The following is an 18,327-nucleotide window of genomic DNA, read 5'->3' on the forward strand; positions in this document are numbered from 1 at the left end:
GTGTGTCAGTGTGCTGACTTGGCTATGACTCACCCAAAACTGCATGTGATTATCATAAAGTGGGCATGTCTGTAAAGGGGAGACTCGTGGGTACCCATAGAACCCATTTTCATTCACATATCTTGAGGTCAGAGGTCAAGGGATCCCTTTGAATATGGCCATGACAGTTTTTCCTCGCCAAAATTTAGCTTAAGTTTGGAGCGTTATTTAACCTCCTTCCCGACAAACTAGTATGACATGGTTGGTACTATTGGATTCCTTAGGTTTTGTAGTTTCATATGATGCCTATCTTCACTGCAGAGTTAAAATTAATTTGCAGAATTTGACAGCCTTTAAAAATATACATCTAAAAATGCAACAACATTTTTTTTTTACAAAGCAGGAATTAAACATACTGTGTGCTGTATTTATTCACTTCATTATGAAGGGATGTTTTATGGAAAGGTGATATTAAACAGTGAGTGCGTAGAGAATGAACCCTCTTCACACATACTGCAAGCAACATGAACACACATGTCATCGTTTCAATGTCAAACTGGAAAAAGGTTGAACTCCCAGAAAGCAGAGCCTTCTAGAAATCAAATATCTGCAGGAAGGAAGGAAATATTTCTGCCTCAGTAATGCAACAGAAAGGATTCATATTACTGGTGCCAGACGATTGATATTGTATTGCAAGAGAATGTATCTTTATACGGTATACCGCTATAATAACTATACGTCTCTTTGGTATTTAGAAATGTTCATCAGGGTTACCTGAAGGGTCTGAGACAATATAAATGTTCTCAAAGCTCTCTTCAGAGTGCAGCCTTTTGTGCTGCGAGTCATTTCATTTTTCTGCTCTGACTCCAATGACATTAAGCTTTGTTTGGACTGTTATTTTTTTTTCTGTGAAGCGTCTGATTACTTTAAAAAAGCACTTTACATTCCATTCCCCTTTAACTAAATGTTTGTGCACACCAAGTATCAAGTTCAGACTCTTCAGTGTTTCCTCTCTTAGTTCGCTTTGTTTGTCGATAAAAGAGCAACGCCATTTGGACTGTGGTGGCGCCTAATAATGATGCCAAAACTGGTCTTACAGCCCCAGCTATGTACACTGTGAATGTTATCACAGTCTTTTTTTTTTTTACTTTAATTGTTAAACGCCTCAATAACTATGGACAAGTCGGAAGAATTCTCTGAATAGATGCCTTGATTCACCCTTTGGAAATGAAGCTACAGCAACTTGATCCAAAAGTGACCGATATGCTCTAGTGGAGCTAGAGGGAAAGTTGAAATTCTTGTCATTTTGATCATAATAAGATAAAATACAATTTTTAAAAGTTTACTGCTTGCTGTCAGTGTGAATATCATTAATTGAGACTGAATGCTTGCTGTTGTTTATTTGTGCGTGTCGCTTGTGTCTGTGGTTCACTCGCTCGCAGCTGTGAGTTAAAGAACAGATTCTAGTGAGGTGTTTTTGAAAGCTGGTGTATTAAAATAAATAAAGGATGTGTAGGTGTACAATAAAGGATCGGAAATGGATCAAACTGTATATAGCTGATAGTGATCAATTAAAAAAGTGCCTTGATCATACTGATACCTATCCACGCACATCGGATCAGGACATACTCTATTTTGGGTCCTGCTTTACAGTATAAGTGCCCAAATGCTACAGCCTTTGGCAAGACTTGGACACACTGTGGATATACAGATAGAACAATGTAGAAGCGTGTATCTGCAGGATACAAAAAGACAAAATGCTTCCTGGAATTAAGTTAAATTAAAGAGGACCCATTATTCTTACTTTCAGGTGCACACTTGTATTTTGGGTTTCTACTAGAACACGTTTACATGCTTTAATGTTCAAAAAACGCTTTACTTTTCTCATACCGGCTGTGCTGCAGCACCTCTTTTCACCCTCTGTCTCTGTTCCGCTCTAACAAGCTTTGTTTGAGGATGTGCCAAACTAGCCGTTATGCAAATGTGTTACATGTTGACATCACCACGTTACAGAAGAAAAGGCAGGACTTCAAGCGAGGCGTTTTAGGCAGTTCAGGAGCGGTGTTTCTGTGGGGGAAAGTAACTCCCTTTGGCGTGGACTTTGGGCTTTGTAACTTTGCAGACCTTTTACATGCACAAAAAACTATATCACACACTAAAGGAAAGGCAAAAAGCATAAAAGATACCCTTTAAAGAAGACGCAAAAAGATAAAAAATAATATCCCATTTTAAAGGTTTATTAATGTGTAGTATAGACAAAAGTGCATTTGGAAATGTGTCGCCTAGGGACATGAACATAATGATTAAACATTTGACACAGATCAAACCGGTTTGACAGGCTCTGACGGCTGAGATATGACAGTTATTGTTCTATAATAACAGAGCTCATTGTTGCAGTGTTTTTTGGCAGCTAACTTTTACATTTCCAACGCCTGACTTTCCTGAACTCGCCAAGGAGGCTCTTTTGAAAGCGTTTCTCGCTCACTGCTTGACTGCAGGACCATTAGATAGTGAGGCTTTTCATTGTGATGAATTATCTATCATCTCAAGCAAGTCCCAAGCCTTTGCAATTTTGATGTTGTGCTCTGACTGTCTGACCTCCGCATGAAAAACTCAGAAAAAGATTTTTGTTTTTAAAGTTGTTCAAAAGTGTAAGGACTCCAGGCACGGAGCTTTTTATTTTTCTGCACCCAGCTGGCTTTGTGAAGAGGAAGGAGATTGATTATCTTAAAGGGGAACTCTACCGACTTCCAGGTCTTGGGCTACGAGTTTGAAAAAGAAAAAGTCTGGGGGTGTGGAGATAGAAAGAAGTGAGCTTACCAGACCTCTGTAGCCCTCATTTCTGTTTGAGGCTGGCTTCAGGCTACATTAGCAGCTACTAGAGTAACACATCTGTGAGTCAGTGGTCAGGTTTTGACAAAGAATAAGAATGTGAGGAATAAAACAGAGGATATCTCTGGTTCAGCTGCAGCAATTTTGATCCTTTTTTTTTTTAAACTGTCCATCAGAAGTCCAACAATATTATAGAGTGCTACAGGAATTAGTCCTAAAACCCGAAGATGAGTTAGCAATTTAGCACTTGCGGTTCCCTCATCTGGAAGTCAATGGGTTTTTTGAATGGGTTTTTAGTAAGATGCCTGAAATAAGGTCAGCTGAAGATATTTTAACGTTTCGTTCTACGATATAAAATACATCCGCAAATATTCATTTGTAAGGATTATCTTTCGGAACAAAACGTGTAAGTATCATAAACGTTTGTTTGCCACAGAGTTTATTTTCTGCAATAATCTCAAACCCAAAGGACAAAACACCATTGTCTTTTTGTCGAGGGAAGCCAGGGCGATTCTAACTTCCGGGTTGGCCTACAAAAACACATCATCCCTGTAGCACTCTATAGGAGTGCAATGCTGAATATTACTCTTTTAAACCCCTTCCTGACCCACAAGGTCGTCATAACCACCTTGCATAAATAGAGGAGATGCTTCGATCCATATCAGATCATATGCTTTGCCCAGATAAGGTTCTGAATGCCACTGCAGTTTATGATAAATAATTACCTACTATCTATTTTGTATCATAAGAATTATAAAAGGGAACAAGAAACACTCTGGAGAAATAATTGGTTCAAATGTACACAGAAGCCCAAAGCCAAATCTCACATAAGGCTTCAAAAAGGCTGAGGCTGGCCCCGAGGCAGCTAGTTATTTAGAATAGAAAGGAATAAATGGAATAAAACCGATGCATTATAGAAAGCAGAGATTGTCTAAAGCTTCATACTTGACATAGTATGCAAATTCCGAGCCCTGCATACACTTTATAGAGCAGTTCAAAATGCTTTATGCGGTGCAAAATGCTAAAAATAGCATTGCTGTAAATGTTAAGTCCAAGGAGGGCAGGTAAGACAGGGTGGCAGCTCTTAGGGGACAAAAATCATATTGTGAGTGGACTACTGGGAAGGTAGTGTTTTTTAGAAAGTCTTTGAGACAATGAGCCGAGGTGAGCAAGTCGGCGGCAGTCCTGACCTCTCATTTTTCACCTAAATGCCACGCAGCTCGGTTAAGAACATAAATCCATGGGACTGGTGCTATATGGACACTTATACTCTCCAGAGTCTTCGCTAACTCTGAGAGAGTGAATCAGTGCAATGATACAAATTGGAGTAGGGCTGCGATGTTAATCTTATTGCAGTATTGAAGGTGTGCCGCCAAGCTAAGCCAGTAATCAGCATGAGCACCGGGTGCATGCAGGCCATGGTGCCATTTTAATAGGGAATGCTGAACGTGTGCTTGGCATGGCTGCGCTAATTGGGGAAGGGTGTGCTAGCAAGGCACCTCAGTCCATTATCTCCATCGCCATGGGAACTAGATAAGGATAATTAGCTGGACAGCATGGCACAGTGCGGCGGGGCAGCTATAGGCGCGAGCGGCAGGATTACAGGGATGCATACGATGATGAAACTAATAGAAATGGATTTCTCACGAACATTGTAAAAAGATTTAGGAAGTCATTTACAATTGAGTGGCATCAATATTCACTTCATTCATCCAAACCTCGCTTCGAAACCGGTGCTCTTTCTCGTAGTTATTTTCTGTCTCCTTCTTTTCTCTCCTGTTTATCACTTTTTTTTCTCGCCCAAAGCTGTAAATGGGAGTCATAAAATCATCGTCCTGCTGAGAAGTAATCTCTTTTCTCTTTCTTTCCTCATATATCTCCGAGCGCTCCACACCTCCTCGACTCTTACTCTTCATTTCATCTGCATCCACTGCTGCTGACTTCCTCTCTCTCTCTCTCTCTCTCCCGTCTCATTGCTCACATACTGTGACTGCATCAGGTGTAGGACAGAGTGACTGTGAACTGAATGGAAGGACCCTTCATGGGGAGATGGATTTATTTCATTCAGCTCAACGCTCAAACACTCGAGACATAAACTGTCAGTCAACATCACACCGAAATGCAGAACTTTAAAGGGAAGTCTCAATAGTTAGTAGGTCATCCACATGCTTCCGATGGCATTTAAACCAGCTATGTTAGTCTTACCTCTACCTCCCGGGGCTTTTTCTGCACTAAGATCCTGACAATGTCTCTAATATATATTCCAATCCTCCTCCTTTCTCTCTCTCTCAATTTTTCAATTCAATTTGCTTTATTGGCATGACTGTCAGGTGAACAATATTGCCAAAGCGTCAATTCAATAATAAATAAAAATTAAAAAAGAACAAAATAAAAACAAAAACATATACACTCACCGGCCACTTTATTAGGCACACCTGTTCAATTGCTTGTTCACACAAACAGCTAATCAGCCAATCACATGGCAGTAACTCAATGCATTTAGGCATCTAGACGTGGTGAAGACGACTTGCTGAAGTTCAAACCGAGCATCAGAATGGGGAAGAAAGGGGATTTAAGTGACTTTGAACGTGGCATTGTTGGTGCCAGACAGGCTGGTCTGAGTATTTAAAAAACTGCTGATCTACTGGGATTTTCACACACAACCATCTCTAGGGTTTACAGAGAATGGTCCGAAGAGAAAATATCCAGTGAGCGGCAGTTGTGTGGACGGAAATGCCTTGTTGATGTCAGAGGTCAGAGGAGAATGGGCAGAGTGGTTCGACATGATAGAAAGGCAACAGTAACTCAAATAACCACTCGTTACAACCAAGGTATGCAGAATACCATCTCTGAACGCACAACACGTCCAACCTTGAAACAGATGGGCTACAGCAGCAGAAGACCACCCGGTACTAGCACCGGCCACTTTATTAGGTACACCTTGTACCTAATAAAGTGGCCGGTGAGTGTATATACATATATACAATTCATTAAGCAAATTACAATATATAGATATTTAAAAAGAACATGCATGTAAATGAAAGAAAACAATAAAGAAGTAATTAATGTTTGTTGTGTCAATAAAACAAACAAACAAATAAAAAAAACATTAATAACAATATATTGCAATATCAAAGGATAAATGTAAAAAAAAAACATGAAGTAGAGGAGTAAATAAAAGACAGAGTTTGAGTTACAGCTGTTATGTGTTGTTGTGGTTGTCTCTTAGGCTTCTCCAAGTAGATGTTGTATTTTATTTTGGTCAGAGAGGGATTCAAATTGGAGTTTACATTTAATTTTTGTAAAGATTTTTTTCCTAATTTCTTCATATGTGCTACATTGTAGCAGGAAATGTTGCTCTCTCTCTCTCTCTTTCGCTCTTTCTCTTTTTCTCTCTCTCTCTCTCTCTCTCACTCTCGCTCTCTCTCTCTCTCTCTCTCTCTCTCTGTCCGGGTGGTCCAGTCCAGTAGGACCCCCTACTTTCTCCTCTTTTTTCCCCTCCCTCCTCTGTTCCCTTCTCTCTCTCCAGTTTTATTCTTTGCTCTGTGTGAGCAGATGGCCAAACAGGCAGATCTGTTCTTTCTCTACAGGACTTTGGATCTCACACAATAGGCCTCAGATTCTGAGTCCAGACTCTGTTCTGCCTGGCTGGGAAGCTAAACAAAGAGAGGAAGGAGGAGAAGAAATGAAAGGAACAAAAGTTACTTCAAAGAGTTTCTGCAGTGTTTGAACATGATTCATGTTTTTTCACTTTAATGCAGCAGGGAAGGAGGCAAATGTTCTCCTTAGATTACTGCGTTTTTTTAATTAAGGTTGCTATATTTATGGTTGGGTGATATGACAATACATACCGTCAGCTGCAAAATTGGATTATTTTAGCCATGCTAGCATCGTGGCTATGAATGGCAGTGTCGGTCTGTCAGTTGGTCCACCACTTTGGTCCAGACTGAAATATCTCAACAATTATTTGATGGATTGCACTGAAATGATTATACAGACATTCATGGATCCCAGAGGTTGAACCCTAATGACTTGGTGATCCCCTGACTTTTCCTCTAGCGCCACCATGTGGTTGGTATTTTATGTTTTGAGTGAGATGTCTTGACAGTTATTGGATGGATTTGGTACAGACATTCATATCCTCCTCAGGATGAAATGTAATAACTTTGGTGATCCCCTGATTTTCTTTTCCCACTAGCGCCATTATCTGGTCAATTCAAATAGGTCTTTTGTTTATGACCAAATACCTGCAAAACTGAAGACATCAGCCGCCGCTGTACTGTGTGTTTAGTGCTGATTAGCGAATGTTAGCACGTTATCACACTAAAAAAAGATGGTGAACGCTTCCAATTCATTATCTATGTAAGAAGCCGTGCAATGCATTCTGGTAGCATAGCAACGTGATTCAAGAGACGGGGCGTCACATTGGCCGCTCCTCAAGTTGAGGTCTAGGCTACTTAATGCAAATCAGAGGCGTCCAGCGCAACTCGTGGCCTCTGGAAACTCCCGAGAAACTTTTAAACTAACTGTTGTCGATCTAAGATAAAGACATTAAATGCTATAAGAAACACATTTCGGCGAACTATTTTTGTACTATAAGAGAAAAAGTTTCCAAACTAGCCGCCATGTTGGTTCCTTTTTGAAAGCTGGCAGCAGCAGCCCACGAGGAAAAGCGTTCGTCCAATCAGGTGCCAAGTGTCTAGTGGCAGCCCATCAAGCGTCCGGTGCTGGGATGCGAGGTGATCGCGTCCAAAAACTCCCCTGTGGAAACGTACCATTAGTATTGTGGCAGCAGTAGTTCAGTTCTTGGGGGCTTGGCTTGGAAACCGGAGGGTCGCCGGTTCAAGGCCCCGCATGGACCAATTATGGAGTGTGGCCTGGCAGGAGGTGCCAGTTGGCCTCCTGGGCACTGCAGAGGTGCCCTCGAGCAAGGCACTGAACTCCCAAACTGCTATGCTATACTGCTATAGTGACTGCTCCTAATGCTAGGATGAGTTAAATGCAGCAACGTTATGCTGTGCTTTGTGTGATTGTGTGTGATAATAAAAGTTGATTTACATTTTACATTTTATCATTCTGAGCTGACGCTAGCATTCAGCCCCTCTGTGGTTAAAGCACAGCCTCACAGTGCCGCTAGCCTGGCTGTAGGCCAATCTCAGTCTTGTATGATTTATGCATGCACGTAACATTACCTTGATTTACAGGTATTTGATTTGCTGCTAGATGCCAAAAACAGACATTCTTGTCTGGTTATTTGATCCATGAATGGTTCATAGTTTTAATAAATGTACTATATTAAAATAGATTTTGGCAGATATCCCCTGCTTCATCTCTCCTTCTCCATCTTCCTCTGTTCCCCTCCTCTTTGCCTCTCTCCTCCATCTGTTCCAGGTACTACGTGTCTGGTGGCCCTGCTGTCTGATAAGGAGTTGACGGTGGCCAACGTCGGAGACTCACGTGGAGTTCTTTGCGATAAAGACGGCAACGCCATTCCCCTGTCGCACGACCACAAACCTTACCAGCTCAAAGAACGCAAGAGGATCAAGAAGGCCGGTGAGAAAGCAGCTGCAGTCCAGACCAGTAGACTTTTCAGCAGAACAAGGCTTTCGTTGAAACTTTAGGGAACATCAAAACTCAGATTGTTTTCATGAAAGCATTAAAAAAAAAAAAAAAGTCTTCTTATGATCAAAGCTAAGCACCATTATCCGTTTTCTCCACGTCTTGTGTCTCTGTGCTCAGGCTGACATCAAACCCCAGTGACTGATAACACAATCTGCTTCTAAAGCAGCATGTTATCGAATGCAGGCAGACAGTGAACAGTATTTAAGGTGTATTTGAAGGAACAATTCTCCCTCCTACTCTATCTGCATACTCTCTGTGCTGAAGAGAGTTTGGTTGGCAGGTTGCCAGATTAGTCAGTCAGTGTGGTCACTGTCAGGATAGCCCGCCATCTCCATCTAATGGTCTGACTGGGTACTAAAAAGAGACTTATGTTGCTGTTTACTTATTCATGTAACATGCTTGCAATTATGATACTACAGAAGATGTTCTACTGCTCAGTGAGGGGGGCATCTGATGTTTTAATCATACATACAGGAATCACTAGTATACTAATAATAACTGCTTATACTGTAGTCATCTCTCCTGCGGTGACATTATCTTGTTTCTGTGGTGTTTGTCTGACACATTTCTTGTAAACACAGATACTCAAGAACAATTCATGATAGAAACTTTATACCTTCACCGCAGGCTCCAGAGCTGATGGTGTGATTACAGTCTTGGAGCACCTTGCTACATAAATTTACATGTTAATGAGGGAAACCTGATTTTCTCCAAACTGTTGTAACGCTCAAAATGCTAAATTAAGTGCCGTCTGTGCACTGAAAGAAAAGAAATTACAAAGAAACAATGACATCTTGATATTAGAGCCACAGACTGCGACAACCAATTACAAAAGAGTCAAATCACAAACACTTACCATCAATAATTGATTTTTAAAAATTCCCCAATTTAGACCAACAATGTGTCTTAAGAGCCACAGAATACAGTGAATATGCTTTTTAAGAAAGGTTTTACTTAACTTTACTTGACTTTTATCATTTGAATTTTCTTTTTTACGGTTATGAAGATTATTTCCCGTTTGCATTTGAGACTATGTGGCTCATCGTTGACCGATTTTCCGAAAGATCCCATATGGATTTTTTTTTTGTTGATAGAAAATACTGGCAATGCAAAATAAGTAAATTATATTTCCTTTTTTCTATTGTATTCTGTAGATCTTAAAGGAACAGTGTGTAACATTTGGGGGATCTATTAGCAGAAATGGATTATAACATTCATAACTGTGTTTTCATTAGTGTATAATCACCTGAAACTAAGAATCTTTGTGTTTTCGTTAGCTTAGAATGAGCTCTTCATATCTACATTTACGTTACCTGAAGGCCACCGTAGTTCTCCGACACGCTTGTGAGACTACAGAGCCACAGAGTGCAAAACCGTGGTACCGCCAGCAGCCGTGTATTATAGTAAGGATGACCTCTGAGCGAGGCGAACAGAGTTACCACAGTCTTGGAAAGGGAGGCGTGAGCAGAGCGGTACTCAGTTGGTTGCAATCTGCAACCACACTACTAGATGCCCCCAAATCCTACACACTGTCACTTTAAGATACATTGTTGGTGTCATATTTGGGATTTTTTAAAATTATGATTGGTTTAACTGTATCATATGTTTTCTGATTTGACTGATTGGAGTGATTTCAGTCTGTGGCTCTTGTTCAAAAACTATGTTTTTGTTTATATTTATTTAGTTTGATGCCTGACAAAGTCCCCTGACTGAAACGTTTAATTTTGAATAAAGTTAGTGCTGACTGAACGGGAATGAAAACGACCTAAATAATGAAATACATTAATTTAAAAGAAATACAAGCCACTGGTTATGTGAAGATAAATAAATATGGTCTAATGATAATTTGAGGGCAGAAGTGTTTGCTAATTAATGCATTTATTATCTTAAGTGCTGCCCACAGCAGCTAAGTGCTTAGGTTAATACCTCAATGTTTCCCTCTTGTTTCTAATTGCAGTTTGTACATAACATTTGCCAACAATGATGCCAAAGCAGTTAACTACAGACGCAGTAGCTTCTAAAGTAGCTACTGTTGAGGACTCGGAGATCATGTCCTCTGCTTGTTCTTGGAATTTGGGGCTTTCAGCTAACTAATAATAGAAAGTTACACATAATGGGATTTTTTATAGCCTGAACTCTCAACCTCAGTGTTTTTTTAAAATCCTGGCTCTGGCCTTGCTCACTAGGAACTACGGAGGCATCCTGACCTAGTATGGAAGTCTTCATCTTATCATTTCCAGTACAATTCCCTGCTTGCAGATCTGTTGAAGCCGTAGAGGACACACAGCTGTTCTTGCAGGATGTGACATGAATTGAAACTTATCCAACATAAACAATTACGTTCCATGAACATGAACGGTGAGCACTGAGTGAAAACATGACGATGGCACTGACCCATTTTATTATTTGAACAATGATTGTGAACATAGCGGCCTCATAGTTGATAGAAATGAACAGACGTGCTCCAGTTGGTTCAGGGGGAACAAAAATATTTTTTCATCTTAATGGCAGTAACATGGAAAACATCTGTTTCTCTACTTTTCCTCTCACCTTTGTGTTGCTCTATCCTCCTTACTTCCTCACATTCTTCCTAACACCTCCCCCTTCCACCTCGTATTTCACTTCCCACTCTTTGCTTTATCACATCCCAAACGTTTTCCTTCTGCCTTCCTCCTCAGGCGGGTTCATCAGCTTCAACGGCTCGTGGCGCGTCCAGGGCATCCTGGCCATGTCCCGTTCTCTGGGCGATTACCCCCTGAAGAACCTCAACGTGGTCATTCCCGATCCTGACATCATGTCGTTCGACCTGAACAAGCTGCAGCCGGAGTTCATGATCCTGGCGTCGGACGGCCTGTGGGACACCTTCAGCAACGAGGAGGCGGTTCGCTTCATCAGGGAACGACTGGGCGAGCCTCATTTCGGCGCCAAGAGCATAGTCCTCCAGTCCTTCTACCGCGGTTGCCCTGACAACATCACCGTCATGGTGGTCAAGTTCAAAGGCAAGGCCAGCGAGCAGTAGACCAGACACGCAGTACCTATATTATGTTTGAATAAAAGTAAGAATAAAATAGGTTTAAGATGAAAGATTTAAAAACTGAGCCCCGACTTTTTGAGCGAGAACTTTCTATTACAGATATTTACATAAGTTAGCCCTTCAGTGCATCAAATCACGCCACGTCCCCCCTCCTTTACTTTTACTGCTGAAAAAGTGACACTTGTGAGAAAACGTCTTTCATTTAGGCTTAGCCATATCGTGCAGACACCGTAATGCAAGCTGGGTCACCGTTATGCAAATAAACAGATTTAGCTTTGTGAAGCTGTGGGTATACGCCCATGAGTCTGCACACGTTTGTATGTATGTGTGTGTGTGTGTGAGTGTGAGTGTGAGTGTGAGTGTGAGAGGAGAAACAGTGATAGATGTCAGTTACCAATTCATTGTCTAGTCAATAATGAGAAATTTAAAGTATACAAGCAAGCATGGAGTTTCACTTCCACGTCATTTCTTTTTAAGGTGATGTCTTTCACTCAGTGTCTTCGTGACGTGTATTTTTTTTATTTTCCTGACTTTGACGTCTACCGAGTGACTGCACTGAAAAGGTTATTTTTTTTTCTGGATCAAATACACATCACTGGTGCAAATATGAATTTATTCCCTTTATACGCGAACAACCCAATATGCATATGTTTGTTCAAATATCACCATTCATAATGTACAGCAATAGAACCAATTACAATGGTCATATCACACTTGCTGAACGTGAGGATGAAGTTGCCCGGTTTTATAAGTTTAGATGTTGAATGTCTTAGTTCACTTCAACTGATTGCTGTTAGTTTCTGTGCTGATGAAGTCTCATTTCTGTTTTGATTGTTGATAACTTTAAAGATTTTTTTCAAACTGAGACTCTAGTTTGATCCCAAATCTTATCAGAATCCATGTAACTACTGATAATGTAATAACTGTTGGATAATGCAGCGTAGGTGGTCAAACCAAATCTCATTTTAAATGGGTTTAAAATGTAATACTTTTAACATTTTAGAGCAATACTTTGTGGTGATAATGTTGTAACATCTCATTGTGATTCTTAACTGCTGATTATTAATTCACAAGGTCTGTCACATGTCATCTGATAATATAATAACGTTGACTGTTAATTTAATCTTGTAAGAGGAAGGTAATTGAGTTATCACATAAAATAATTGAAATGATAATTGGCAGTTATACTTTTATTGTTATTTAGGAATTTAGATGACCGTGTAAGATTTACAACCCTTTTAATATTTTACATATTGACATGCTGCTTTTCCTTTATCTGACTTTTCTTACATTATCATTTAAACTAAAATCGACATGATATAAATGTACTGAAATTGACAACTCACTGTTACAATGTCATCTGTTAATGTCATCTCCATCCTGACACAGATCACATTTCCCTGAACTGTAAACTCAAAATGTAACAAGCCTTTGAATGAAACATATTATTGTTGCCTTATTTTTTTAACCGTTAATTTCCTGTTATGAAGTCTGCTGCCAAAACTACTTCTCGGTTTTTAATGTAATGCAGTCGATCATGCCATGCACACTGCACGACCTCGGTGTCATACCTTGTTAGCTCCCGTGTAGAATAGCATCGTTGAAAGAAAATGTCTCCAAGAGACATGAAATTGTAAGATGAATGTACATACTGTCCTCATGTTAGTATCACCCCTCCACTGTTTATACAGCAACGAAGAAAGCAATGCGCCTGTTCCTGGATTGTTTAACTTCAGAGATACTATATATCAGATAAAACTGTCTGTTTGTGCTTTTTCAGTTCACATTCTCCCTTGATAATGTACCTTACAGAGTGTTTATGTGGCATTTGTACTTGTTTTTGTTGACTTTAATAAACTGTAAAAAATGAAATAATTCTGAAATTTTAAAATGTAAATCAGAAAGGTAACATTAAAATGATATATGATCATTTTCTCTGCCTGTGTTTTTTTTAAAGAAAATATACATAAAAAGTAACTCCTCAGATATAGCATAGAGACAACATAGACATAAAGAAAAAGAGAAGAAAGAAAAATGTCACACAGATATTCATTGAAAACATAAAACAGCCATAAGACACCTCTGTGTCTTGTATGCTGTACAGATTTGCACGTTTAGATATCATACAAAAAGGCACTGAACAAAAATATTAATATTCCTATTAAATATCTTTTTACCTTAAAGAGGACCTGTTGTGCTTATTTTCAGGTGCATACTTGTATTTTGGGTTTCTACTAGAACATGTTTACATGCTTTCATGCTAAAAAAACGCTTTCCTTTTCCCATACCAGCTGTGCTGCAGCACCTCTTTTCACCCTCTGTGTGAAACGCTCTGTTTGTGCTCCTCCCCCCCTCCCGAAAAGCCCAGTCTGCTCTGATTGGTCAGCTGGCCAACTGTTAGGGTTATTGGTCAACCGACCCAAACTCTTCGGACTCTGCTCCAGCCCTGCTCTAACTAGTTTTGTTTGAGATTGTGCCTAACTAGCTGCTAGGCCGGTATTATGCAAATGTGTTACTTGGTGACATCACCACAAGGCGGGACTTCAAGCGAGGTGTTTCAGGCAGTTCAGGAGCAGTGTTTCTGTGGGGAGAGTAACTCCCTTTGGACTTTGGGCTTTGTGACTTTGCAGACCTTTTACATGCACCAAAAAGATAAATAAAACACTAAAGGAAAGGAAAAAGCAAAAATGCATAATAGGTCCCCTTTATTGTTCTCTGTCGTGGATTATTTTTCTTGTTTAAAGAGAGAAAATTCTTCAACTTTTCTTGAAATGGGACAATGACCCTTAACTTTTGAAAAGCTTGATTTTAGTCAGTCTATGCCACCTGCTGGGTGAGTAGAAGACATTCAGTCCACATTTACTATTATGTTAGGCCTGGGCTGGACTCTCCAATCAGTCCAAGTTTTATCACATCACACTTGCAAATAAATTGTCTGAGTCCACTATAATAAAACTGAGAATAGCTACAACAGTCAGTGACATTATACCCAGAAATATAACCCGTCATTCAGCCTGCAGTCCAATCACAACGTCCAGTTTAAGTGGTCATACAGCATAATTAGGACAAACAAATCAGAAGTCAGCCAATATTACAAATGAAATATGATGATGTATTTTATATATGTATATGTATTTTATTTTATTAGTACATAAAAGTTCTTATTGATAACATTTGTATGTGGACGAATATTAAAAAAAATAGTAATATCTACAGAGGCTTTAGAAAGATGCTGAATAAAAGTATGGCTTTTTATTTATTTTTTAATTGTGAATTAATCATTATAAAAATGTTGGCGGGTCCAAAATTAATGTTTTGTTTATCTGTGTGAAAGATATCTGACGTTTGGTTCCTACTTCTAACGAGGCTTGTGAGCCAATAGTAAAACAACGTCGGTATTACGTGGTATCTCTGGGTCGTCAGTCGTCAGAGATTGACGGTAAGAAGCTGGTAACGACTTGTTGTGAAGTAAATGCAATGAAACGAAGGAGGGAGAATGCAACATCTAGTGGCTGAATGTTATCAATAGCACCTTTAATTGTTATTGCACTAATTGTGACAATTTATCATTTGGATCATAGGCTATTGTGCAGTCCTACTGTAGTACAATATTGTGCTAATAATTCTAATGTCTATCATAATAATTCAAAATCTGTTTTATGTACATGCACATTCATTTGAGATTAAAAACAAAATCCCAGAAACTTTTTTTGCTGAGAGGTTTCTGCAAGCCACACGTTCAACCTACATATGGTCAGTCTGAAGATGAAACTACATTTACCCATCACCACCCGGTTGAATAATCCTCCACCAAAAACCCCCTGTGATGTCATTGCTTCAGGACATCCAGTCAGGAAGAAACCCAATCTTCCCGTTCCACCAAACATAGGCTTCCTGACTGCTGGTGTGCATGAGGATCTGTAGCAGGTGTGATGTGACTCCTCTGACTGTGCTGTGGTAACCAGAGAACTGTATGCAGTTAGTTGCACCGTCACATTGGATATAAATAGCTTTACTGAAAGCGACGCAGGGACAGGGAGGAATCCCATCACAACAGAGGGGAGGGTTCACTCTGCTAGTGCGTACATAAAGCATGCTGATTGCAGACAAGAGACCAGACACACTAAGCCTACAGATAGACTGTACAAAAGGAGCCACTGGGTGCAGGCAGCTCAGTTTTACACAGCTATACACAAAGAAGAAGCCTATAGACACAAGCTGCCCTTGTAGGACATGGGCATGCATGGATCCAAGCCTCGGAAACAAGCTCAGGTCCTGATGCTGGGTCTGGACGGGTCAGGAAAGACCACCCTGCTCTATAAACTGAAGTACAACGAGAGAGTACTGACAGTGCCAACTGTGGGCTTCAACGTGGAGACGTTGGAGACGGACAGGAGCAGCCCGGGCCTGACGGTGTGGGACGTGGGGGGCCAGAGGAAGATGAGGCCCCACTGGAGGCATCACTACACTGATACAGACGGACTGGTGTTTGTGGTTGACAGCTGGGATCAGAAGCGGCTGGATGAGGCCCGCAAGGAACTTCATCGGGTAATTAAATTAGAGAATATTTTATTCTTAATAAGCGTAACACTTAAAGTCCTAAAAATGTGTCTTGCCAATTGTTACATCACTTGGATGTTTGAACTTAATTGTGCAGAGTTATAAATCTTTAATAAATGGCTTAGCACACTTAAAGCAAATATAAGAATATTTTAAAGTGCCTATTATTTTATTTATCAACTGTGTATACAATTTGAATGAATAATTAATAACACTGCAAACTATAGCTGTAATCATATATAACATATCTGATTATATGCATGAACAGATCTTGTGTGTACTATACAGAATTAATGTATTATTTTTTTTTACACATGTACAAATCATTCATAAATGATTGCAAATATATTAATAAATTCTTTAAAAAAAAATCCGTATCTCTTTTTTCAACCACATAGCAGTGTGTTACAATATGTTATCAATAATAAAATATAAAATATTGAGTGTTTTATATTGCTTAATGCTAAATAGGTAAAGGTTAAACACAACCGGTTCATCTACAAGTGTGTTTTACACTGTAGTAATACAGTTTTTTTTACTTTGTCTTCTCCTCTCACCAGGTCCTGAGGTACGAGAGTCTCAGAGGAGTTCCTCTCGTGGCCCTGGCCAACAAACAGGACCTCCAGGGAGCTCTAAGCCCAGAGGCGCTTTGCGTGACACTGGACTTGAGGAGAGTGTGCGAAGGCCGAGCCTGGTTCATCCAGCCCTGTTCAGCCATCACCGGCATGGGACTAGAGGAAGGTTTCAGGAGGATAGTCTATCTGATGAAGACTCCATTCAAACAGACTCAAGAGGACATTAAGGTTAAGATGAAGTCTAAGGGCTTCAGCGCCACAGCTGTGAAAAAAGTCTTACTCTGCAGCAGATGATGGATGAAAACCTTTTTTTGAAGATTCATTCAAGGAGGATTCCTTCTCGTCTGCCGGTGTGAGTGATCAGCTGATGGCCTCACTTTGGCGCCTATAGGATCAAATCAGGAGGTGATAAGAAAAGGGATGAGATTACCACAGTTAACAGTGTTAATCTCTGTGGCAGAAAGAGCTCTTACTCAATTCCTGGTGAAGACAAAGTGCCTTTGGACCATGGTGATAACCCATGAGGATGCTATGAGTAATCTCGGGTTGTGACAGCCAGTGTGTCACGAGCTGATAGCCGTTTGAAAAACACAACGTTTGAGATAATTCAGTTTCTGCACATGGAAACTGACTGATAAGAACCTGTGTTTGTTTGGTCGAGTTTCTGTGGCTCAAAGAAATGTTCTCCAGTTGTGTATTATCTGTTTTTTTATTAGCATTTTTATGTATTTATTTGTTTTAATTTTTATTAAATATAAAGACTTATTATGTTCTTACTTTATTTATTTATTTAGAATGACACTGCCAGTGTTATATATATATATATATATATATATATATATATATATATATATATATATATACTGTACATGTGGCTGGTGCTGGTTCAGTGTTGTTTTTTTCTATTTGTTGCAATGAAATAAAGATGTTAAAATATCTGGAATCAAATGAGGTGGTTCTGAGTTTGGGCGACAAAATAAATAGTATAAAATGTACTTGGACTCTTTTCTTTAAAGGTTGCAATACAAACATGTAAAAGTTACATTACAAGTAGAAGTCCTGAAATTCAAAATCTTGCCTTTTGACACAGGGCCACAACAAGACAAGGCCTTAAAGGACAGGTTCACATTTTTACAAGTCCGCCTTAGAACAATACTCACATGCCCATATGTACATTACATTGAAAGAGTCATTGGTCGCTGTAATTGTTCCTCCCGTTCACACTGACTGTAAAGAGATCCTCTCATGATTCCAATGTAGGAGATCGTGGACAAAATCTACAGTCTGTGTTCTGTGCAAAAATGTATTTCAAAGTTCAGAAAAAGCTAATAAGGCTCTAGCAATCTGACTTATTAAATCAACAGGATATCTCCTAATGTTACTGTGTTTTAGCACAATATTCACTCTTTGTGTTACAAGGAAACACTGTCCAGGGGGGGAAAGGGGGAATTTAGCAAAAAATATAACATATAACTTTATAACCTTATCAATCAAATGTTTGGAAAGAAAGGAATAAAAATAATTTTCCAGATAGTTTAATTTACAGTAAAATATTTTTAAGATTACTATATATTTCATAGGTAAAATGTTAATTTGTAAAGTATCAATAATTGTAAAATAAATAAAAGTAATAAAAGTAAAATAGAGATGTAGTGGTATAAAATAGATGTAAAATACTCAAGTAATCAACATTTACTATAGTAAGTGTAGTACTTGAATAAATGT

General features: G+C 39.4%; 2 protein-coding genes across 2 annotated transcripts in view; both read left to right on the forward strand.

Annotated features, from left to right (window-relative positions):
- Positions 1-13,397, forward strand: part of ppm1lb (protein phosphatase, Mg2+/Mn2+ dependent, 1Lb) — a 59,237-nt gene extending 45,840 nt beyond the window's left edge. The window contains exons 3-4 of the mRNA XM_074642233.1: positions 8,203-8,364; positions 11,112-13,397. Coding sequence (XP_074498334.1) covers positions 8,203-8,364; positions 11,112-11,452 — 503 coding nt within the window. The 3' untranslated portion in view covers positions 11,453-13,397. The remainder of the gene's footprint in view (positions 1-8,202; positions 8,365-11,111) is intronic.
- A 2,154-nt stretch (positions 13,398-15,551) lies between these two features.
- On the forward strand, positions 15,552-17,368 carry LOC141771699 (ADP-ribosylation factor-like protein 14). The gene is made up of 2 exons (XM_074642234.1): positions 15,552-16,015; positions 16,588-17,368. The coding sequence occupies exons 1-2, from the start codon at positions 15,701-15,703 to the stop codon at positions 16,894-16,896; spliced, it is 624 nt and encodes a 207-aa protein (XP_074498335.1). The 5' UTR covers positions 15,552-15,700; the 3' UTR covers positions 16,897-17,368.
- The last annotated feature ends 959 nt before the right edge of the window (positions 17,369-18,327 follow it).

Source organism: Sebastes fasciatus, chromosome 7 (genome assembly GCF_043250625.1).
Source record: "Sebastes fasciatus isolate fSebFas1 chromosome 7, fSebFas1.pri, whole genome shotgun sequence".
NCBI classification, from domain to species: Eukaryota; Metazoa; Chordata; class Actinopteri; order Perciformes; family Sebastidae; genus Sebastes; species Sebastes fasciatus.

Bases quoted from the DNA above. Each gene is read 5' to 3' on its own strand.
- LOC141771699 (XM_074642234.1), top strand. From the start codon at position 15,701: ATGGGCATGCATGGATCCAAGCCTCGGAAACAAGCTCAGGTCCTGATG. The intron at 16,016-16,587 runs GTAATTAAATTA...TCCTCTCACCAG, and splicing joins CCCGCAAGGAACTTCATCGG to GTCCTGAGGTACGAGAGTCT.